At 41.6% G+C, this 24742-nt stretch overlaps 1 protein-coding gene across 3 annotated transcripts in view; it reads right to left on the reverse strand.

The window, feature by feature from the left end:
• Positions 1-24742, reverse strand: part of POC1A (POC1 centriolar protein A) — a 53582-nt gene that overhangs the window by 5412 nt on the left and 23428 nt on the right. For 2 of the 3 annotated variants that reach the window (XM_063411763.1, XM_063411762.1), the window contains exons 8-10: positions 21269-21337; positions 19904-19999; positions 7017-7154 (exon numbers count right to left, since the gene is read on the reverse strand). In XM_063411763.1, coding sequence (XP_063267833.1) covers positions 7017-7154; positions 19904-19999; positions 21269-21337 — 303 coding nt within the window. Of the gene's footprint in view, positions 1-7016; positions 7158-19903; positions 20000-21268; positions 21338-24742 lie in introns of all 3 variants that reach the window. The other variant, XM_063411761.1, reaches the window with a different exon arrangement.

A 24742-nucleotide genomic window follows, 5' to 3' on the forward strand; every position in this document is an offset into this window, starting at 1 on the left:
ATTCAAGGCCATGAATTTTCCTGGGTTTACTTTGTAACATGCTTCAAATTCCACAAACTTTTATTATTGTTTCTACACCACACTGAGTTCCAATGTGCCTGGACAGGAACATCTTGGTCAGTACTGCTGTACAGCTCTGAGTCAAGAAGTCCCACAGAGCCCCCAATGCAGGTTTTGCACCCTCCTTTCAAGGTTCACTGTGGGGTCACATGGATTAGGAATACACGACAATGCCTGAGGAAGGACAACTCCAGCACTAGCCTGGCCTCCTCAGGATCCCTACATAGAGATGTGCTCAAGTTGTGTTGCTAAACAACCTCCTTGTCTGTTCTCTAGTGCAGGGCATGAGAGTTCACAGTCCACCACAGCTCTCTTCATCCACCATTCAGACATCTGCTACTGAGGATGCTTGAAAAGTAAAGAATTTTTTCTATTTAGCAGCCGAAAGCACTACAAGAAGGAAATGGTTAGTTAGAAAACTCAAAACCAGTACTGCTCTGTTACACTGGGGTCACAGTTTTGGAGACAGACTCGCGACTGAACACACCAAAGGTCATGAGAGAGCAGCCAAGATTTATTGATGGGTGCCCTCTTTTTACAGGGGGTTCAAAATTCCCGTGCCTGAACACCTGATTGTTCGGGGTCTCAGCACTGCCCAGCTCCCTGGCCAATGATACATCTGCACTCAGGATTGAATGGGACTGGCTGGGGTCTCTGAGCTCGAATCCAACCTCTCATCATCATACTTCGGGACTCGTTAACTTCTACTCTTTAACGAGCTAGGCCAGCTGACTTGAGTTTGGTTATGGCCAAATTTATCTGTGCAGCTTCAGACCCGCTGCAGCTGTCACACTGCTCAGCTACCCTCCCCTTATGGTTAAAATGAGGTGGTGAGGCCCTGGCCCAGGTTGCCCAGAGAAGCTGTGGCTGTCCCATCCCTGGCAGTGTTTAAGGCCAAACTGGATGGGGCTGTGAGCAACCTGACCTGGCAGCAGGGTTGGAACTAGATGAACTTTAAGGTCCCTTCCAACCAAACCATTCTATCATTCTCAGCTGCCATCTCTCCTTCCACCTCTCACCTCATTTCCTGCAGAATTACCTGAATTACAGCTTACCAACCTTTTCACTAAATTGTAGGAGCAACTTTGGTGCAATGCACAAATCTCTTGTGGTACCCAGCACAGCAACAAGTGATCACTTGCAGTGCTCACTGTGTTTTTTACAGTAAGAAAACCACACAAGCATACTCAAAAATTCCAGTACCATCCAACATTTGCCAGAGCAAGCAGAGTGATCAGTACCAGTATCACAGTGACCAAAGGAATGCTGGGGCACAGAAAAGGTGTGCAGACACACAAGGCACACAAGCCCACCAGCCCTTTGCAACTGAGTCTTTCCATTTACTCTGACTAGAAATGTTTCATCACACGTTGCTGTTGCTTTAGTTGACAGCTGATCAGCCAAAGCTAAACTGACAGCATCTACATCAGACCCTGTTTCTAGAAGGGAATGGCTGATGGCTTCTGTGCAGCTTCCTTGGTGCAGAGCTCCCAGACCTCTGGGGCTGGGCCGGCACAGGAAAAGGGGTCAGGAGACTCCCAGTTTGACCAAAAATACAGCCAGCCAGGATGAGCTACAACAAAATGTCTGAACATGCACCCTGACAGCAACTGCACAATACAGAGGTTAGAACCCCAAATGACCAGAGGTCTTCCCCAGCCACAAAGACTTCAAAGCCTTCCCATATCCGTCACCTGCCTCTGAGAGGATGCAAATCACTCACCTAAATGAACTCAGCTGCTGGTATCCAATAGCTGAATAACAATTTATAATAATCTTCAAAGTCTGCTTGTGAAAACAAATTGTGGGAGGTGTTTAGTCTTCCTTCCCACTGAAGGAAAATGGAAGGTGAAGGTCCTGTGAATATCCAGGGAGAAGATCAGCACTTCTGAAGAGCCAGCCTTCAGACAGTGTCCTGCTAACACGGCAATATCCCTCAGACTGCATTTAATTTAAGCAATCTTAGAAAGGAGAAAAATGTATTTGCATCGAGATTTTATAACAAGCATATTTTGGAAGTAAATTCCAGGGGAGAAAAAAAAAAGTAGCTCTGCTCAATGACACAGAGGACTGGCAGCAACCAGGGCATTTAATTTGTTTTGAGTGAGAGATCAAAGCTACTGAATCTCTAAGAGATGGGTCTGACTCACAAGAAATAGCCTCTATGTCCTTTAAATTCAGATTTAAAAACCAAGCTCATCTGACACTCCACAGATTTTCAGATGAGAACTTTTTTATTAGTGTTTCAGATTTCCAACTATGTCTCTTGGAATAAAAATTATTTGCAGTTTTTCTCCTGTATATTGGGTCCATCGGTGTTCAGGTCTTGAGAGCAACACAGAAACCAAGATATTTGTGCATAGCAAAGGTAGAAGTACTTGGGACATGATCCCCTCACTACTGCCAAATATTTCTTCTCGACTTGTAGCTACTTGAAGTCATAAAAGCATATATTTTACTAAACCAGTTGCTTGATTTACATTCAGTGCCTCTGAAAAGAGAGGCCACATTCATCCCTCACCAACACCAGCTTGAGACTGCATCTCAAAAAAAGGAAAAAAATTTGATTTTACTTTCTTTCATCACTAAGCACTGGACACACAAACATTTACAGCTTTAATTAAAAAGCAGCTCACTGGTGTTCAAGTCTTTTTTATGGTAAAAGAATTAGTTTAGAAAAAAAAAATCTTTCTCCGCCTGCAATCTTTTCTGGAGTGAAATAATCCTTTAATCTCACATGAGCTAGATTGTCCTTCAATTCAGGCTTTGGATTATTTTACAGATTTATCAAGTCTTCTCCATTTCACTGTGTTGTTTTCTCCCAGCTACAATGCAAGATTAGTTTGGGGAAGCATATAAAGCCATTTCCTGTGGGTGGATTATCGCAGCTATTTATGAATTTTTATGCTAACCTGGTTCTGAACTCTTCGTTTGGAGAAGAAATCTTCCTTCCCACATAAAACCAGCAGTTTTTGCCTCAGTGCCTGCTGCCCACAGATGAACAGAGTGAACACAGCAGCTGGAGGTGTTTGGAGTGAGGACAAGAGTACATTAAACTGTTTGAAGATGATCACTGCAAATACAAGTTTTCAACTGCAGCCAAGACAGTTACTCACAGATGATCTTTTCAGAAGGGCAGCTCAGCTGTAAATGCAGGAAATGCACCTGAACCAAACAAATCTTTGATATCTGCTACATTTTTGTTTCACCCAAAACACACCTTTCTGTGCCAGTTTATGCAAGAGAGATAATCACCTTGTTTTCCCATTAAACTTTAATATTCACCCCAACTCTTCATATAGGCACTTTGATACTGAGATCCAGTCTTCAATAAAAACAAATAAATTGATAAACAGTTTGCATTTGCATCCTTTTCACATCTCTGAAACACCAGTAGAGGATTTTTAAACACTGAGACATTGACAAGAGAATAAGCTACAGGAAAGGAGGAGCAAAGCATCAATATCATACATTTATTATTCTCATCTTCCTCATTCCTTTGCCAGATGTGAATTGCCTGCTTTCCTACAGAGGGGAACCAAGGTATCTAAGTAATCCAAAACTACTGAGAACAACTGGCTTATGTCCAGGTCTCAACTTCACTCTTAAGGCAGCAGAATTATTAAGCATATGCTGCTCTTCTGAGAAAGAGCCATGTAAGGCCAAACACAAACTGCTTTTAGGAAAAAAATATAAAAACCCTGTCAGGTCACATTAGACCACTTTCTTACAAGAAAAAGGAAAGATATCCCAACAGCTTTGGGGAGGAGGAGGAAACAGAGGTTTCATTGAATCAAAGACCAGGTGAAAGAAAGTTGCCAAAACTTTAAAGAATTGAATCATAACATACGAATGAAGCTTAGCAAAGGTTCTATTCACTCTCATGTTACTGCTAGCTGTGATATACAACAGCCACTGGATTCTTTTGATCCATCTCTCTCTGATAAGAACTGAAGTGCCCAGCTGAAGGAGCAAGTCTGCTCTACTGTATCATCCTGTGTGGGGCACAACACCTCCACAGCCTCAGCGACTGGTGACTGGCTGGAAGAGACCTCTGAACTGAATAAAAACAATCTCACTGAATCCAAGCACAAGACACCTAATTTCATCTGGAAATCTACTGCCAGCAGAGGGAAGGAACTAATAATTGGTGATGCAGCTTCAAGTGTGCAGCTCAGAACAAAGCTGTGTGCTGGGAAGAGATGACAGCCCACAGCTGATATCTTACTATCACCTCTTTCAGCAGAAATTGGAAGTATTTTCTCTCCTTCCCACTTCTACATGATACCAGGTTTAAACCTTGAAATGACAGCTACAGGAAAAATATTAGGAAAATAAATTTGGGTTAGATCTGCATAATTTCCCAAAGTAGTTTATCACAATTTTAACCTTCCCCCACTGGTACTTTACATGATGGTAACACAGTGTTGCATCTACAACAAGAACAATGAACACAGGAACTCAAGATACCACATCAGAAATTAATCCAAGTTCCCATGGAGCTAACACATTAAATTCCTGAAAAGCCCATGGATGGCTATATCAATAGAGGGTTTCTGGAAATGTCCCATGTTCTTTGCTTGAAATAGATGGCCCTGTTTATGCCCTTAGAGTTCTCTTTAAACACACAATACTCAGGAATTACGATTTTAACAGAGCACTAGGAGCATCTTCAGCCCGTCACCAAGAAGAGAAAATAGTGACACCTGTAAAGCTCTATTTTATGAAAGCTTTCTGTTGTTTTGAAGAAGCAGTTGTGTCCTCCTTTAACAAAGAGAAGCCAGCAGGCCCAAAGCTGACACACACACATTGGTTTGAATCTCCTGCCTGCAGGGAGCAGCACCCATTTGTGCTTTGGCAGAAATGCCTTGGAAAGACAACCAACCCCACACCACCAGGCACTGCTTCCAGTGCACTTGGATCTCTGCACACCACACCTCCCACCAGAACACATCCCATTGCATGAAAGAGGGGTAACAGAGGCTCTGCTGGAGCTGCAGTCCCTTCTACCAGCCAAAGCTGGAAGAGCTGAAGTTCAGACATGCAAGTCAATGCCCTTCACATCTGCCTTGCTATGTGCCCACATCCCTCTGCTCTGAGGTGCCTTCTCCTTAGTCCAGGAATGAGGAATTCTTCCAGGCTCATTTGCTAAAGTTCGTTTGGTGTCAGTTTGTGTTGCTGCTAAATATCAAAACCTTGGCATGAAAACAGCATGCCAGGGACATCTACCTGTACAAATGCATTAAAATGGTGTTAATACTACACCCACAGAGTAGAACCAATGAGAGATCAAGTACTTCAAAAATGGTAAAAATGGTACCAAAAAGGTAAAAGGTTGAAGAACACAGTTATTCAAGGCAGCCTTTTGATTTTTTTACTATTTCAGGGCTATTTCCAATTTTATCCTGTAACATACTAATTTATTCCTCCCCCACTGATCTCAATTTCTCTTTCTGCTAGGTTTAAAACAACATTTAGAATTTTCTGCAGTTACACAATATCTTCGACAGAGATATTTGCATTGCTTATATTTAGGTTAAATCCCACACGTACTGTTTACTGCAATATTTGCCTCCTCTAAACACCTATGAAGTTGAAAAGGATCTAGTACACATCCATCACCAAAAATGTGGATGTGATTTATGTAATGAAAGATAACAATCACATTCCAAGCTTACTAGGGAGACGTAAAAACAGTATTAAAATATTTTCTGTATACATTGGGTTGCTTTTTACTCACAAGTATGAGGGCCCATTGTCACACAAAATTTCCCTCCCCTCCTCCACTGCTCAGTGTTTCAAAGATCACAGCAAAAGTGCTTTTTTGCATTTCTGCCAAGTGAACTTAAATACCGTTTGGGTTTCATCCTACACTATTTTAGGCTGCCTGTAGCTGTAGCATGTTTTTTAATCCCTAAATCAGCCTTCAATCTCCTGATGGGCCCTCCAACCCATCATCTTACACTCTTTGACAAGTACTTTGACAAGTTAACTCTCTCAAGAGCAGAGAGCTAACTCAGACTACTAATCGCTATGTTCAACACCAAGTGTTTAAGTGTACTTGTTCTTCCTCAGAAACAATATTTAAACTCACAGAAAAACCCTCTCAACAGATTTTTCTGTCCTACCACCATGGCCTCAGCTACAGAAGACCTCCAATGTTTATCATTCCATGCTTTCTCCCTGCTTCTCACATACCTAAAAAAACCACAATGAAATTCAGGTGTAGACAACCAGAAACAGTACTTCTCCACAATGAGCAAGGAGCAGTTATTTAGTTAATCAAAACACTTCTATCCCTAAATTCTTATTAAGTAAACACATTCTATGATGATCACCATTCATGGCTGGTTCTGTTTAAGCACTGCTTAGTGACTCCAAGAAAGAACTGTTTGTTAATGTTTTAGCAAGGGATTAGTTGTTTGCAGCTGTGGGTGAAAAGCATGTTCCAGCAATGAGGCACAGAAGGGCCCAGACTTGTTGATGGGAGGAGGATTCTGCAGAAATTGGACTGTGTAGGTGAATGCTGGGTGGGGGAAAGGAGCAGGATCTGAACAGAGTTCACCTATAGGCTGTGAGCATGAAGAGGGAAGAGAGACAGAGACTATTCACCAAAACAGAATTGTTCTGCCAACCACTCCTTTAGGCATCACCTTAGACAAACCCTGGCTAACAGAACAGTCTATCGGAGCTGGCTCCAGCAGCACCTACTGAGCTGCAGCATAAAGAAACTGGGGAAGAGCAGCGTGGAAGTGGAGGGGTGGAGTCAGTGTGAGAGAACTGATAGAGATAAGCTGAGAAGTGGACAATGAAGGACTTATCAAAATACTACTGAAAAACAGAGGTTTTGAACTAGCCATATTATTATTATTATTCCATGGAACTATTGCAAAACATTCCCAATTCTTCCAGTCACAGGTACCTTTGTCAAAAACAAATTAAAAAGCAAACCATACCTGAGTCAGAACATCCAGCTGTCCCAAAATTTGCTCCAGGGTATTTGCAAGACTGCTCTCCTCATCTTGCTGCTCATGGGTCCTACCAGAATCCTGAGGTTTTGTTTTCTTATGATGAATGCCACAATCCATTTCTGACTGCTAGAAAAATAAACAGACATAATCTGCTATTGCGATGCAAACAACTGCACAGGGATTTCTGTTCCATGGAGGGTAAACACTAAAGGACAGTTTATGCTGGGACAGTCCATGCTATTAAAAACAGGCAAAGGAGGAAAGGAATTGTTCTTGCCACAGCTGGAAAAGGAAAAGCTTCTGCTGACTTGTTTGTCTGCTCCAGGTGAAGGGTGGTTTTGTTGTTTTCTAGGGGGGTTTTGTGTGCTTTTGTTTGTTTTTAAACCACCACCAGGAAAGGCAAACCTTAGATAAAAATCTTGAAGCAATCCTGCAAGGTTCAAGTTTTCTATGTGCAAAGAACTTTGGTGTGCTCTTGTGGCACACAGGCACAGACTACAGGTAAGTGGAGACTTACTGGGGCTGCTTAGGGGAGCGCTACATCCCTGTGACAGGAATTAAGTAAGCCACCCCACAGGAGTCTGATTATTTCACTCCAACAGTAAAGGTAAAGCCTCTCTCCATGTTTGGTAGTTGAAAGAAGGCAAAGACATTTGTACCATAGTTAATTTCAGTAGAAGCAAGATGTCCCAATATGCATTGGTACTGTTTTGATGTAGTAATTTTAATATTGTTTATATCTTGAACTGGTTTTCCTCCTCAACGAGATTAAGAACAAGTTTACTTTGAAGTTTCAACTGTTTTAGTTATGCAAGCTTGAATATTTCATTCAGAATAAATTAAGTTTGAAAAACACAAATAGATCTCCACTAAAGAACCTATTCTTCTTTCCTTTTCTTTCAAAATGGTATCTTTCTTTTAGAACAAACACTATTTGCATTGTTTATCTACATTATTGCCAGTAGAAGCAGTTTAGAGAAGTTTAGCTAAAGGAGGTAGCCAACTGGTTAAGCAACTGCAGACTTCAGTTTCTCAATTTACACTAATGGACAAAACTTGAATTGAAAACCAAGATCATAGCTCTCAAAACACACTTCTCCATGGCCCAATGCCTGGTGCAGCTCATCCCATGCACTTATTATTCACACAAAGTTTACAAATCAACAAAGCAGCAAGGAATTCTGACATATTGAAAAAGAGTCTTCAAAAGTTCTTCCACATGTACTTTTTCTGTGTATAAATGAAGATTTGCCTGTCTCTTCTCTCCTATGCAACGGCAGGAATGCATTTCTCACCAGCACAGTCCTGATTTACCTGCACTTCTCTGTATTTGATGCTAGATGTGTGCAGATGTGCAAATAAACTGCAACAAGACCAGCTCACATAACTTTAACCACCAAACTGTGCAGTACATCATGAAGATATATATAGAGATATATAGATATATAGATGCATGCAAAAAAATTTATATCTTTTAAAAATATATATAAAAGCCCTTGTGCTGCTGGGAGCTACCGACTGAGGCCAGAGAAAGGCTCCCACAGCTGAGATCCAGCTCAACACACAGGCAAAATACGCAGTAAAGGAGCAGAAATGTGAGTACCTAGGGAAGGTGGAGACTGGAGGGGGTGAGCAAGAGAAAAAGAAGAGGCTGCAGCAGTAGCAGCTTTGACAGGAGAATGCCTTGCTGCTGGCCACCAACTGCTAGCAGGAGCTGCCCATTCTTGCAGACCCTGCCCACCAAACCATCCTCCTTCAGCCAAGCCTCACACAGCCAATTCTGCACAAGGAGCAGGAAAGAAGGAGAAGGTTCAAATGACAGCTGCCCCACAGGGATCATTGTGCTCCACCACAGGCCTGGGATGCAGCTGCATATCAGGTGGTACCAGCCACACCAGCCTCTGCTAATTTCCTTCCTCCCACCTGCTTGAATAATTTGGATTATCTACAGGCCCCTGCCCAACACAGCCCACACTCCAGGTCACACAGCACTGCCTCGGCATGGGAGCCACACTCCAGCTGCTCCTGTGCTGCAGGAAGCCCAAGAGCCACACATTGCTCACCATGCATTGATTTAATCAGCTAAAATATGTTCTTGCAGAGATGAGATCAATCCAGTCTTAAAAAACTGCTATTTGCTGCCTAAATTTAAAAGTGAAAACAAACAAAAACCACAAACCACTGCTTTTCAATGGGTAACTAGCATCAAAACACATTTTCTTTCTATTTTAAGGCTGACTGGCTTATGCTGATGATGTAACTTCAGGCCAGTCAATCATGGCACAGCAGAAATTTTAGTGAGCTAACACTGCATACAACCTGCACTTAAAAACCCCAAATGATGATGAGCTATCCTCTTCAAAACCCATTAGAACAAGCTGACTCACAGAGCAGAAAAATGACTGTACCAACAGATTTTCTCCATCTATCTTTATAGCATATGTCAGACAGCTTTTCATAAAAAGCTTCAGGGTTGAACTCTGAGTCTATATTCTCTTTGCTACAGTTCACAAAGTTTAAGACTCTGCCAAAGCCAATGCTGCAGAGATGTTCCCACACTGATGTTTTAGGGTCAGGTGGTCCCTCATCATGTTAAGTTGAAGCCAGAGCTGTCAAATGCCACATTCTGCTGCTCACCTCACAGGCTACGTACCACCCCCACAAAAAGCCACCTGCAGTAAGGCCAGGGGAGGCCCTCCTGGAGGCAACAGCCCCAAGAACAGAAGTGTATCTACATTCAAAACCAGAAACACAACAATATGGCATACTGTCCATTTCAAACACCACAGCTGCTTGAAAGGCTCCTTACTGCCCATCACCAAGAAATCCTACAGCTACAGCCCTCAGCAATGAGGTTCTGAGTGTGTGCCTCTGTCCAAACCTGGAACAAAGCCAGGCATGTGGGTCACAACACTGACTTCAGAAAAGGAGGCTTCCTTCACGAGGCTGACCAAGGTCTTTGACTGTTGGGTTCTAGGAAGTGTGCACCCAGCCGAGAAAGAACCAAATTGCCTCCAGACTGAAATAAACTTTGTAACAGCAGACTAAGTCACCTGCTGTTCCCAAGAATGAACAAGAAAACCCTTAGAAACCTACAGCCTTAGAGAGACTCCAGGAACCCTTCTAATGACAATTTATATCATCTGAGCCAGCCACTAGGAATTTAAATTCTAACAGATTTAGAAAAACATTGCAAAAATACCAAATTGTGTCAGTCTCAGTACCAATGACTATCATGACTACAGGCAGAGACACCTGTGCTCTCATCTGACTCACCTGTGGGTGAAGTGCCAGCTGAATCCTGGGGACAGGCACCAGAAACAATGGCACTGCTGCACAGGCTTCATTCATTTCAGTCAGAGTTCAAGTGTGCAATTTATTCGGCACAACCAAACAAATGTCTTTGACATTAAATATTACAACATCTGCGTATCAAACCTGGTGTAGAGCAAGGAGCAGCTGAACATTAAAGGAAGAAGAGATGAGCGGTTTCAGAATACAATACAGCTCTCAGTGACAAAGGGAAAACAGAAGTGATTTATTTATAGCAACCACTTAAAGACAGCACAAGGCAACTACTTGGGGAAAGGGGAAAATTAATCAGCCTTCATTCCAGAGGTCTCTTACTGAGCCTCTTATGAAAATTGTTCTGGCTAAACAGCATCCTGGCCAGCAATTACAGTGCTGATCAGGGGCTGGGGGCAGGTATGGACTAAACAAACAACACATGTGCATCGGAAGCAAACTGCACAAGACAACTGAAAAATGCCATTTTGCTTCTTAAATGGTGATCCTTAGAAGACATATTGACACAATAACCACCTATCTCAGTTTTACACCTACTAATAAAATGTAGGATTCTTATAATTCAGTCCAGAGAAAATATTTCTTTTCCCTTTTCTTCATCCCTTTCCACTGGATGGGAAGAGTGGAGTAGTGTGAAGGGGGTAGGTTCAGCTCTACCTTTGAATCCCTTTCAATTAAGTTACACAGTGTATTTTGAGGATTTTGTGTTTTGGTAGGGGTTTTTTAAGACAGTATGATGTTCCCAAGAATTGATTTTCAAGTATCTGGAAAGCACACCCCTTAAACAACACATACATCCGAAGTGTTCACCTCAACACAGACCTTCAATGTATTAAAATTTCCTAGTGCAATCAAATTCATTATCTTAGCTGAAAAAATTCTCTTAAAAACAGAGCAGCAGCAAACCCTCAAAGGTGGTATATGCAGTTGATCTGGACTCCAATTCTACTAATCCAAAGAAAAGAGAAATACCTTTAAAAGTCTATTTTGAGCAGTCATTTTCACCACAGGTAAAATACTTTAAAGTGTTCCCGAGGAGCAACAGTGACATCCAGTGGAAGCACATCAGCTTCAAGGTAAGCTCCACAGGAAGGTCAGATGGAGCACACCATGCCAGATAGGAGGGCTCATGATAAGCTGAGAAGCAACCTCAGTTCTCCCTGCTGCACACAAAATATCATCGACTGTGCACAGGCACATTTCTCTGGCCTGGAAAGGCATCTCCTCTTCGAGGCAGCACTGAAATTTCTGGAGCAATCATATTCTTCAAAATTGGCATTACTCTGCCTCTACTGTCCAGACTAGCATAGGGTAACAACTCTATTTAGGACACAAGTTAAATTAGTTTTGTGAAACGATTTATATGACCATTCATCCATGCTCAACTCTTACGTCAGAATTCAAGTTGCAATAACGCAGGAGGGAGAGAGAGAAAAGAGACGGGAGGTGAAAAGACTGCTCACCTTTTATTTTTGCTTCAGACAAACAGTACATTGATGCAATTTTTTATGTAAATCCTCCTCCCTATTGGTGTTACTAAAAATACAGTAAGATTTGGCACCCCTACTGTAACATTCACATTTCGCCATAGGCCAATAAATATTAAGCTCCTGATAAACTCAGGAAGAAATAAGAGTTAATAGGGTCATCTCAAACCCATTTAAATCCCAAGGCACTCTTGTGCCAAGGCCTAAGTGAAGCACTGGCAGAAGGAGTTAGATGAAACAGGCTCGTGTATTTTAAATGAAACAGCATCAGAGCATCCAGCTCTGCTGACCAAAATGCCCGGAAGGACAGAAACAGGGGAAGAGGTAGTGGCCAGCTAAGGTACTCAAAAATGTACAAAACAGCCTGGCCATACAGAGGAGACTGCACTTGGACTGAAATTTGGATTTGCTTGCAGAAATACCAGCACCCTATCTCTGCAAGTGACCCTGTTTGGCAGTCTCCAGCCATGAGCAAGTCCTCAGCAGAAGGGAAAAGCTGTTCCCTGCCACATTTCAGTGACCTTGCTCTATAGTTCACTGTCTATTGGTCCAGTTTACTTACCCCTATAGTCTGTAAGTGTCACTTTTAAATCAGGAAAGACAGTAGTACCATCAGCTTCAAGGTAACATTGAAGACAAATGGAAGTTTGGCACATACTGCATTTCCAAAAGCACAAATGGTATTCATGTGAAGAATGAAATGAGAAATAGTAATGCCAGACATTGAAAGCCCAGTGATAGATAAAACTTAATGACTACCAATTAAAAAAAAAAAAAAAAAAAACAAGTCTGTATTTCTTGAGAAGGAAAAGCTAAGGGTGGACTTCAACATTTTAGATTTGTGTTTCCTGATTTGCTCAGGCATTTTATCTCCCTTAACTAATTTAGCCCTCTTATCAATCCTAGAGTTTCCTCAGGAAATAGGAAGAGGTCTTCCAGAATTCAGTATGGAATAATTAAGCTTTGCTGCATAGGTGATGCTCAACTGTCTAACACTGTTCCTGGAGAATAGCAACAACAAAAATTTCAAATGAACACTTTTGTGTGGAAACAAGCCACAATAGCAACAAAAACATAATGTCACTAAGAATTGAACTACTTCTTTCTGGTCCTGATGTTTGGAGAAAAACTCCCAAGAAAAGGCAGCCAAACAATGGAAAAAAGTGTTTATTCTCAGCCTTGGTTTGTCCAGCTACAGGTTCTTTTATACCAAGAGCATCAGCCTCCAAGGCAAGACACACAGTGATCTCCTGAAGTGGGAACAACAGCTTCCAGCTCATTCCCCTTATCAGAATAATTAGTCTTTTCCCACTGAATTTGGTATATACACACTGTCTAATATACAAATCATGTGCAAACCTACTTTGTTACTTATCTACATGTATAAAAATGAATGCCATGTATATAGAAATGCAGACACAGACACACTACAACACATGCACTTGCTCTAACTCTTGCCTGAAGTTTGAATTTCAATAGAAAAGTTTGAGACCTTAGAAACTTTTACAGCTTAAGCTAATTTCATCCATCTCCAAGCTGGCACAGAACAGCAGCTTGAAAAAAACCTTAAAAATCTTGCCTCCATCTCATTTCTTTGAATTATGACTCAAGCATTAAAACAAACCACATACAGCAGCAACCTAAGTGGGAGAATTTACATTAATTAGCCTGAGATGCTGAACTTAAAAGGCAATTTTTATTCTGACCAATAATGACTTGTCAGGACTCGCCTTATTGTTCCAGGTCTAAGAACAAATCTATTCACTGTAAGATGACAGAATTTAAAAGCTGATCTTCTTATTTCTGGAAGAAATCTTGTCAAACCAGAGCACAAGGGAAAACAGTTGTAGCAGCAAAGCTGCTCCATCCCCTACCAGGCAGAGCTGTTGCAGGTTGCTGCAGTCATTCAGGCCCCTTGGAAAGCCCAGCTGAGGGTGCTGCCTTCTCCTCTCTCCTATGCTCTTCACCAAGACACTCGTTCTGTCACTCCATGCCCTTATCTAAAGACCCTCTCCAGCTCTTCTTGTAGTCTCCTTAGGTACCAGAAGGGGCTCTAAGATGTCCCTGGAGTCTTCTCCAGGCTAAACAACCCCAACTCTCCCAGCCTGTCTCCAGAGCTGAGGTGCTCCGGCCCTCTGATCACCCTCACAGCCTCCTCTGGGCCCAGCCCAACAGGTACACATTTGTCTCCTGCTGTGGCCCCAGAGCTGAAGACAGCGCTGCACGTGGGGTCTCACCTGAGCACAGCAGAGGGGCAGGATTTGCTCTCTCAGCCTGCTGCCCACAGGGATTTTGATGCAGCCCAAGACACGTTTGGCCTTCTGGGCTGCAAGTGCACATTGCTGCATCAAGTCAAGCTTCTTGTCAACCAACATCTTCAAGTCTTTCTCTTTAGGGCTGCTCTCAATCTCTTTTTCTCTGTTCCTGTTTAAGATCTATTCCCTCACAAAACAATTACAAGGCCACATCTCCAAACAGGCTTAGATAAGTTTTCTTTAATAAAAGAAGAGGCAGCTATGGGTAACCATCTGCAACCACCCTGCTTGAGAAGGATGTAGGGAAGAGCTCCTGTCATCAATCATAGCAAGGCTCCTGCTCATCCCTACAAAGTTTCTGCTTGAACAGCCAAGTAGGATAGAGAACAGTGGAAACATCTTGAGTACACATCACACTGCGCTTTTAAGTAAACAGTCTACCTACCTATTCCAGGAGGAAGGCAATTGTGCACCAGACTAAAGCTTCCTGGAGTGGGAATGCTCAGAAAAGTAAGGTGATAACACATCAGGAAAAATAATCATTTTGCAGACCACATCTTTGCCATAGACTGGAGGATCCCTACACCTGAATAAAGGATCCCTCCCTTACAATGCTTAATATTAAATAAACAGAAGGGGGTGGAGAAGATGCAAACAAAAACTCACATTCACATCCCATCACAAAGAACTGCAGCTCTGTGCAATGAAACTGATTCCCAGGAAGGAATTTCACAGCAAGTAAAAAAAAGGTATAACAAGATTAATAATTATTAACAAATGCCAAAATTAGATGTAGTTACCCATTTGGAAGCCAAAAGGTCAAAAAGAGGCACATCTGGCCTATGAGTAATTCAGAAGGAATTTGTTTACAAAAGGACAAGCTGACAGGATGAACTGCTGCAGTCAGCACGAGACCATGGGCTGAGCACTGGAGGCACCCGAGGTCACCAAACAAACCCAACCAGCAAAGGAGAGGAGTGGAGCCAGCTCTGGACACTCAGTTATGGACCTCAGACAACTTTGATCAGATCACGTTTTAAGGACTTTGCCTCCAACCCTATCCAACAGGACCATTTTGGATAATTTACCACTGAAGAAATAAGCACAGTCCAAGGCCTGGAGAAAGCTCTAAACCCAGTAGTGTCAAAAGAGCCTAAATGTCTGTCTTAGCTGAAAGACACATTTGAAGTGTCACAGGCTACTTGTTTCAAAGCCCTTTCTGCTGAAGTGCTGCTCTTACCAAGCTTTCCTTTGTGAAAGTCAGCTACGCCTAGAAACTTGGTATCTCCACAACTGAGTGCCATTTAACTTCCTAAGAGCTAAGGATATTGAAGACATTTGTGCTCCTGAATTTCAGAAGAGCAGAAAGACTTTTGGCAAGAGAATGTCAGAGGACAGTTCTCACTTCTGCCCATGTCTCCCAAATTGCCCTACCAAGGGATTAGCTCTTTCTGAGTCTGTCTGAGGTACCTCAGCACAAGCAAGTTCTAAGGTATTTTTCATTAGGCAGAGACTGAGGCTAAAATCTCCTCATAAGCCTCCTCCTTTGCAAAGTGACATTTTGCACAGTTACAACATGCCTCCAGAAGGTTTATGTTTAAGCCTGAGCAAAACATCTCTATATCAATGCATATTTCCTATTTTCCATACTATTTCATAGAAAAACTGTCGACCCACTTAGCTTATACTACAGTGCTTTTATTCACAATTTTCAGTGTTTAGATAAACAAGCTTAGATAAACACCCAAGCACTTTCTAACTGTCCCTGTGACATCAACCATTCAGCATTTGCTGTGACACTTGACCATACACAGCCTTCCTGGAATTAGATACAACAGCAGCAAATCTGTCCAATAATGAAACAAGTGTTCTTGCACATTCATGTCAGCTGCAACCACACATGCAAAGCTTTCCTTGTATTTGCAAAAAAAAAATTCCACCACCAAACCCCCAAAATAAAACACATTATCTGCCCTCTTTGGGAAAAAATAAATCATGTGTTGAATGTTTTCATCACTTCTCAGAACAGTGAACACATCCTCTGGTCTGATCCTACACAACTCTTCACCCAGACAAACCCAAATGCTTTCAGTTACTGACCCCAGACAAGTGTAAGAGCCTGTATTTCTAAAATCACCTGCAAAATCCATTCCTCTCATTCTGACTTTCCCTTAGGTCCTCACCTCACTCAATACTGCAGCATAAAGCATTAATTTATCCTTTAGATTCTAGATCAAAGCAAGCACACCTAAAGGATCAAGGCACAGGACTGTAAGACTTTTTCTCTTCCCAACAGCTTCCCATTGCATACACCAGGAGTGCTTGCCCCAAACTTTGGGTTTCAAGGTGATTATGCAACACTTTAAAGCAACAATTGTTAACCTATAATTTAGGAGCAAGCATTTATTGCAGAGGTACTACTTGTGATCTAACATTTACAGCCTCACATCTATGCTAATATACTTAGAATTCATTTCTGACAGCTTTAGTGGTTTATCACGCTTTCACATCTATGCTTTCACACCAGCCATGGCTGCAATTCTGCAGTCCATGGTGTCCTTCTCTTTCATTTGCATTAGTCCTTCCACAGATCAGTGCTACTCGCACAGCAAGCTGCATCTCCCAAGCCTCCCATATCTACAGAAAACACAAGCAGGTGAGCACAGCAACTTTGGAGTTTATGTCCATTGTTACAAACACGTCCAATACCCTGACTCATACTGAACTTAAACCAACAGCCTGAGAAACCAGAATCTTCTAAAGGCTCCAGTCTCCCTCCATTCAGGGAAGTGGAAATCGGTTTGGAGCAAGTTTGTTTTCAAGGTGCTCCTTGTCACCAACCTTGACAATATTTCATGACTCTTACCCCACAGCTTGTTTAGGGTTGTTTTTTCTTCCTATTCAACTTGATGACAAAACTAGTTTTGATGTCTGTATTCAGTTATTCTTTCTTGCATGTTAGTCAGCCTCTCCCTATGAGAAATCAGATACTGTACTGAGTGGTTTCACACAGCCACTGTTTTCATTAATACCTGTGCTTTCACAATGCTTAACAAAAAAAAAATTGTACAGCTATACAGCAAGGTATGGACTTAAGGAAAACTGATTCAAGACGTGTCAAGAATAGTGTTCATGTATTTTAGGGGTACCAAAACTAAATAATAACCCATATGCCTATTTTAAATGTACTTCTATAGTGAAAGGTCTGCAAAATCTCAGGATTATTCAATAGGCAGAATCCTGGCACACCAACACAGCAGTAGAGAAAGAAGGAGTAGGTTCACTTTTCATTGAAGGAAAAGGTGACCTTGGCATGAAATCAAGATCTGCAGGTGGCAGCTTTAAGTTTGAATTTGACAGAAAATAACTATCTCACCTACCCAAAACCACCAAAATAAGCAATTCACTATTAAAAAAGCAAGCATTTGGCTCAAAACAAGAAAGAAATTAAAATACAGTGAAATTTAAGTCTTACAGTGAGTTGTAGGAGTGGTGGTACTCTTAAAGAGCCCAGCATCATGTATTTCTAAAAGATACAAGACATGACATTCACTTAAAAGAGGAGACTGTCATGAGTGTATGAGTTACTATGGGGCCAAGATCTTCATCCTCAGGTTATACCTTAAATAGCAAATGAAGCCATTTTCAGAGATATCAGTTTCTTTTTACCAGCAAAGAACATTTCAGATCAATTCTAAATTTAATCTTAACCTAGGGCATTCAAAACAAGCTCTCAGAGGACATTATTCTTCCTCTCCTAACTTCAGTAATTTTAACAAGGATACTGTACTAACTATATTTTGCAGCTCCCATGCTGCATGCCCAAGCCATAGCTTGCATTTGGGTGGCAGTTCAAGAAAAATTCCTTGAAGTAATTGAGGACCCCAAACCAAAATTTCTGCTGCATGATTGAGCATGGATTCACATCTCCCTCTGCAAATGCACAGCACCTGCTCCAAACCAACACATTACACCTCAGAAAACCATGTGCCCTGTTTCCTGCAGGCTCAGAGCATCACTAGAGCAAACCACTGTCAGCCACCAGCACGTGACAGATTTGCCTGTCCATGGCACACAAACACCTGGTCCCAGCAGCATCTATTGGAAGTTTGGCCAGGTAAACCCTCTTCTACTTCCTTGTGTTGGAGGCACAGATGTTCAGGGTGGTTAGTCATTGTCCAAGGGATTTGTTCAGCAGCTCCCTTCAACGCACATCTTAAGAGGTTTTATAATGAAAAACTAAGTTTTAGAAGAGCTCAGGCATTCTCTTCCTTTCTTTAAATTACTACTGGATAATATGCTCTGGCAATAACAGTAGCACAGGAGAGGGTAAATTTACCATCATTTCCCAGTAGTTGATACCTTGTCTACATTTTTAAGCCATTCATTGGCATGTCACAAACCAAAAGTGTTATTTTTCTCCCAGAAAGGTTGTGTCTATGCTGTATTTCAGCCCAGTATTACACTATGCCATATTTTAAATTAAAGCAGATAGAGTTCAAAGCTAGACCAGTTCAACAGGGTAATAAACAAAGAGGTCAGTGGACTGACAGTTTCATAGCCTGCATAACTTTAGAGTTAGAACACGAGGGGAGGAAAAGGAAGAAGTCAGATTTAGCCAAAATCAGCCAAGGATTAATAAACACTTTCACCTCCTTCCCTATATGACTGCTTCCTCCCACGCTCTCCCCCTAACCCTGCACTAACCAAACGCAGGTTTTGTTTGCTTTCTTTACACAGTACTTCAGGCTTAGAGCTGCAAACTCAAATCTTGTCCATCCCAAAATACCATGGCTGTTCCAATATCTCCAGCAATGGACTGAAGCCATATTAAATAAAAACACCATTGTGTTTGAGAGATAACTTTAGTACCCCAGTAAAGATCTAAATTGACATCGTCAAAGACAATCCCATAGAACAAGACATTGGCTAAAAGTTTGCCCTTCAGCTGGGGCAAGCCACTTATGCATAGAACCCTGGTTCACAGAAAGCCTTTCAGCTTACAGCTCATGCTGAACAAGATGAACCAAAAACAGCCATGGTAATAACATACAACAGAATCCTACATATCCAAATGTATCAAAAATATCCAAAGATTGACAAGACAAAATAAAGATGTTTAAATGAATCATCACCATGTACAAAAATTACAGCTTGTACAGACAGCAGCTACCAAGGGTCACTTTTGTAACAGCCAACATCTGAGGCACTGATCTAAGTTGCACTTAGAGCATCACTGAATTACTCACTTGCTGGATTTATCCTCAGGTACAGTCAGAACTCAGAGGTCTCAACACATGATTCAGGGAACAGATATGAACTAATGTCTCCAGGTATTTAGGAAAGAAGCTCCAGTACAATATGTCACCTATTTGTCATGTGTGACACCTACGCACAGCAATTTTTTGTCTTTGCTGACTGTCAGTGAAAAGATATCGTGAATTCTATTTTCAGGACTGACACCAGCCTGAAGGATTCATATCAGCTAGCAAAGCCAAGTTCAGTTGTTGCTTACATCTGCTTTTTTTGTGAACTATCATTCATGTCATTATGAACCACACATTCCTAAACAGGGGCTGTTACTAAAAAACACGTGCACTAAGTTTATCTTCCTTTTAAGATCATTATATATAATTGCCCTATGAACCAAATACAGATAAACAAAAACAAACAATACAAGGTTAGTTTAAAAACAGGTGTCTTGCAGCTCAAAAAAACAACATGGGAAGATGATTCTACAGTTCAACCACCTGGGTCACACACTCTAAGGCTGCACAAAGTGTACTGAAAAGGAATTCTCCACAATTACTGGTTGCTGACCTACCCCAGTGCCATGGGTCCCGTCCACACTGCTGCTGTATTTCTGGGGTTTCACTACATCACCATAATCAGTATCAAAGTTAGTCTTCCACACCATCACCTGCAGAAGAAAGTTAACTCCATTAAAATTTTCCATCTAAATTTGCTTATAGGTCATTTTTTTCAACCCTTCAGAGAAGAATCAGCAAATACACAAAAGGTTTCCCTAGAAGAGCTTTGCCATTGATTAAGGACGTTGTTTGTAAATATGCTACTAAATACAGACAGTTTAACTGTGTTCTCAATGGATAAGTGACCTCTTTCAACATTCTTTGGGTCAAGAACATCATTAAACTAGAATGACCAAGAGAATATCAAAGCAACATGAGGAATACACAATTAAAACCACAAAAATTTTAGAATACTATGCTCAGCATTATGACATTTATCAGCCACACCCCAACCAATCAGTCACTCATTTATCATGAGACTCACTCAGACAAAAAGGAGTTACTATTAAGAGCAGCATTAGAGATCTTAAGCTAGTTTGTCAGCTGGACACCAAACTTACATCCCATTTATAGGCCTCTGCTTTCCATAACACAATACTGATTTCAGAAAAGAGGCCTCTAACACATAAATCACTTCAACATCAAGAGGAAATCCATGGAGTAAACCACTCAGAAGTGACTCTACAAGTCTAAAAAAGTTAAAGAGCAATCAATCAATGATTTCAGAGGTCTGAAAGACACCCAAGAATCCAGACAGCTCATTTGTTTATCAGAAGGAGCATTTACTCTTCATTTACAAATTTGCACCCCTCCTTTGCATGAAATAAAAGCATTTTTCTTTCACTGTTGTATGGTTAACCAACAAGGCCATTCTATTGAGAAACAGGGGGAAAAAATTGATGTTCTGAGTGAACAGACAAATCTGTCTCTTCACAGCTAGCAAAGGTGCTGTTAAAGATGGGCACTGCCACCTGGTCCAACCTGGGGATTAAGAGCAATGCAACACAGCTCTCTGAGGACTGCTGATCCTTACTCAGACCGCTACTCCGGGTGGAATTCCACCTGTGTCTTCAGCAGAGCAACTCACACTGTGCTAAAAACAGGACATATTTGCAGCACAAGCTCATGCAACAGGCCTGTTTGCAGTTTGGTAATTGAGTATGGGTATCTTGGAAGGCTACATGTCTTACATTAAAACCAAAAAAATTGGGTTTGACCTCCAGAGATGATGTTAATAGAACAGCAAGTCGCTTCTGCATGGTCCAGACATTCTGGATAAAGAGTACACTTTTGCTTTCCCCATTGATGACAGAAAACAAAATGCAGCAGCTTTTAAAGAAATGTGAATCTGGATTACAACTCAGAAATTAATCACGTACCTGTTCATCAGAACCTCCAGAAGCAAAAAAGTCTCCATCTCTTGAAAATGCTACACAGGTAGCTGGCCCCTGCAAACACATTTAAAAGACGTGTTTAAAAAAAGATAAAAGAAAATGAAGTGTTACAACATCCCATTCATTACAGCTTTATAAGGTATTTTTCATTTGACATCAGAAATCTAAAGGCAAAATTTGAAAAGCTATTACCTGTCAGGTAAATGGGCCATAATTAAGATGCTAAACTTGCTGGCACTTACAACTTCCCACACTTCTGACCCCAGTTTAAGACACCACTTTTCAATATCCATGGCAGAGACAGGAAATAAACCAATTTTTACAGCACCAGGCTTTTTCTTGTTCCCCTCAAACATTCCCTCTTCACTTGAGAATTACAAATTTCTAAAACTCCTGTTTCACTTATAAAAAATGTTGAAACTGAGGTTTTTGTACAGCAGGCTGGCTTAAACTGCTTTTCTCTTAGTAGTCTGACAGGAGAGATGCCAGAGTTAGTGCATCCAGGATCGCCTCTGCACAGCACTTGCATTTTGGAGAAGCCTCATGCTTAAAACAGACAGTTCTGAGAGACTTTGAATGCTTCTGAAAGCTACAGCACACCTTTCACACCACATTCGTTTTTTAATTTGTTTTCCACCTTCCAGCAAGCACACAGGAGGATGCCCATGGGAAGGCTCAGGCAGGAGCTCCTGCTGCAGTTACACAGAGCTGAGGAATTGCTGCTTGTGTTCGAGCCCAGGCACAACAGACAAACTTTCTGCTCAGAGTAAACAGCTGAGAACCCAGAACGTGGAGTTTTATGTCAGCTGCTGAACACACTCCTCTGCAGACTGTTCACCAGCATGGGCAGAGGTCAGCATGAGAACTTCCAGAGCCTGCCTATGGAGCTGACAGGCTGGGGAGGGTTGGGAGGAAACACCAAAAACAAACATGAAAAACACAACCAGAAAAGCCACAACCACCGGAAAACTCCACCATGTGATCATACACCTCCTGACAGAAAGCTCTCTCAAATAAGATCCTGTATCTCAGAAGGCAATTAAGAAGCTTCTCCTCCCCCTTTATCAAGCTGGAAGGAGACACAATCCTGAGCCCATCTTTCCAATGGAAGCCTCATATCCTTTCTTTGCCTTCTTTGTAAAAGTGAATTCAACAAAATAAATTCTGAAGATAGAAAAATACCCCAAGACTGCATGTGAAATAAGCACCCAGCTCTCATTGCAACCTGTCACCCACAGTCCTGTGGGCTTCCAAACATGCTGGCACAAGGTTATGGCAACAAAACCAGAGCCTTGCTGTGTTCAATCCCAGTGTGAAGAGCTTTAGCTTCCTTAAAATACATTGAGGTGTTTCCATATTATCATTTAACACGCAGTGAATTCAAACTGTTTTGAGGCCTTCCCATAGCAACACTTCACTAGAGAGGACTTGCCAGGAATGATCCAGTGGCAGCAATTCCAACCCGCATGCGCGGTCGCTGGTGTGACTAAGCTCACTCACCTGACACAGCAATAACTGGGGTAGATATTTCAGACCAAAGACACTGCCATCAATCAGCTGAGACAAACTGTGCCTCTGTCTTTATTCCCACACACCTACCCCAGTGTTTAGCTCTCTAATCACATGTCAGGAATGGAGGCTCTTAAAAAAAATGCAAAAGCAAAAGACAAGCAAGTAATGAAGCGCAGAAACAACCCCACAGCCAGAAAACTGCAGCGGTGAATATTGCTCCAAGATAACAGAGTGAGCTTACAGAAGCTGCTTTTGGACTGTAATAAACCAGTCAGAGTTAGGAGGGCAGAAAAAAATTAAGACAAAGTGTTCAGGAATAAGCACAAGCAAGGAATACTGGAAAGGAGCAGTGTTTCCCAAAAATATTTTTATCGGTCTAAATATTTCAGTGTATTTAGACAAAATCTAGTACAACACAAATCACATCAGAACAAGCAATGAACTGACTCCAAAGTCACAGCATTCTGAAGGGAAACAAAGTTCAACAGAACATATTCTTCCCAAAATAGAAAATTGTATCAAAGACTGAATGTGCCTTTATAAATTGAAAGAAAGGGAACAAACAAGTCTACAGACGCAACATCCTCTACAGATTTGTTGACATAAATTAAGTGAAAAGTATTCCTGCTACATTCACTTCCAGAACTCTTCCAAGATACAACAGGTTTGCTATAGCAACATAAAAATAAGAGTTTGCCAAATACCCTTGCAATTTAACATTAACACACCAAACAAAAATAAAAAGCTACACTTGCCAGTTATTACACACAGCCTAACTTCCTTTCATCCCAAGTAAGCACTGCAGAAATCTAACAGATTTCTGATGAAGTTCTGGGTAACAGACATGAGATTGGAGAATGAAGAATTCAAACCTTTTTTTTCCCCTTTTTAACTTACTGCTTGCATTAAAAGTATCAAAAAGTAGAAGTGACAATTTATTTAAAGACTTTATTTCCAGATATAAAGATTTAAGGATTTCATTTATTTAAGGAGATGAATCACAAACCTCGACTAAGACAAATTGTTCCTTCTGTTAGTTTTTCTGATGGTTTCTAAAGCTGAATTCATTCTTGTTTGTAGTGTTGTGATTTGTAACTTCTAAGTAATGAGCCTGTGGCATGCTAGCTTGAAAGACTGTATTACTGGTGATTACACCTGACAGCTCCCGGATGTGAATGCTCCAATTCGGATGATACCTGGGATACATCACTGCCTTGTGGAGTTGGGTGGAAAGCCTTACTCGGACTAGGCTCATCATTTGTATCATCATGCTGTCTTTGTCATGCTGTCTGCAAAGGGCCCTTGGCAGGAGGATAATAAAGAAAACTTTGCATTTTTTAAACAAAACGCAGGAACTGTGACAGCTACAGCTGGTCTGAAGCTGCACAGATAAATTTGGCCATAAAAGAATCCCAATCCACCTGGTTTGTTTAAGAAGTACACAAGTCCCCAGATGAGGCAATGATAGGATTGGATTCAAAATCAAACAGGGGACCCAGCCAATCCCATTCAATCCTGAATGCAGATGTATCATTGGCCAGGGAGCTGGGAGGTCTTGAGACCCCAACCATTCAAGTGTGTAAGTGTGGGAATTTTGAACCCCCAATAAAGGGGGCGTCCATGAACAAACATTGGCTGTTGCTGCAAGAACCTCAGAGTGTGTGTCATGTCTTTGTCTCCCCCTACTGTGACACAGCAACCTTCTCTACAGGATCTCTCAGCTCCTCTTTCTGCAGCAGGATCAAATAGCCCTCTATTAGTATTTCCTGGATGTTTAGAATTTCCAGTCCGCATCCCCATTGCCCAGGGTGCTCCACACAAGCTGCTAGCACCAATCCCCAAGCTCCTGCAGCTTCTTGCCTCAGACAGCAAGCTGCAGGAAGAAGGGGTTGGGCAATGACATACACCAAGTCAGTGGTAAGGTACATTTCTATTTAACCCTCAGCA

Source organism: Prinia subflava, chromosome 14, assembly GCF_021018805.1.
Source record: "Prinia subflava isolate CZ2003 ecotype Zambia chromosome 14, Cam_Psub_1.2, whole genome shotgun sequence".
NCBI classification, from domain to species: domain Eukaryota; kingdom Metazoa; phylum Chordata; class Aves; order Passeriformes; family Cisticolidae; genus Prinia; species Prinia subflava.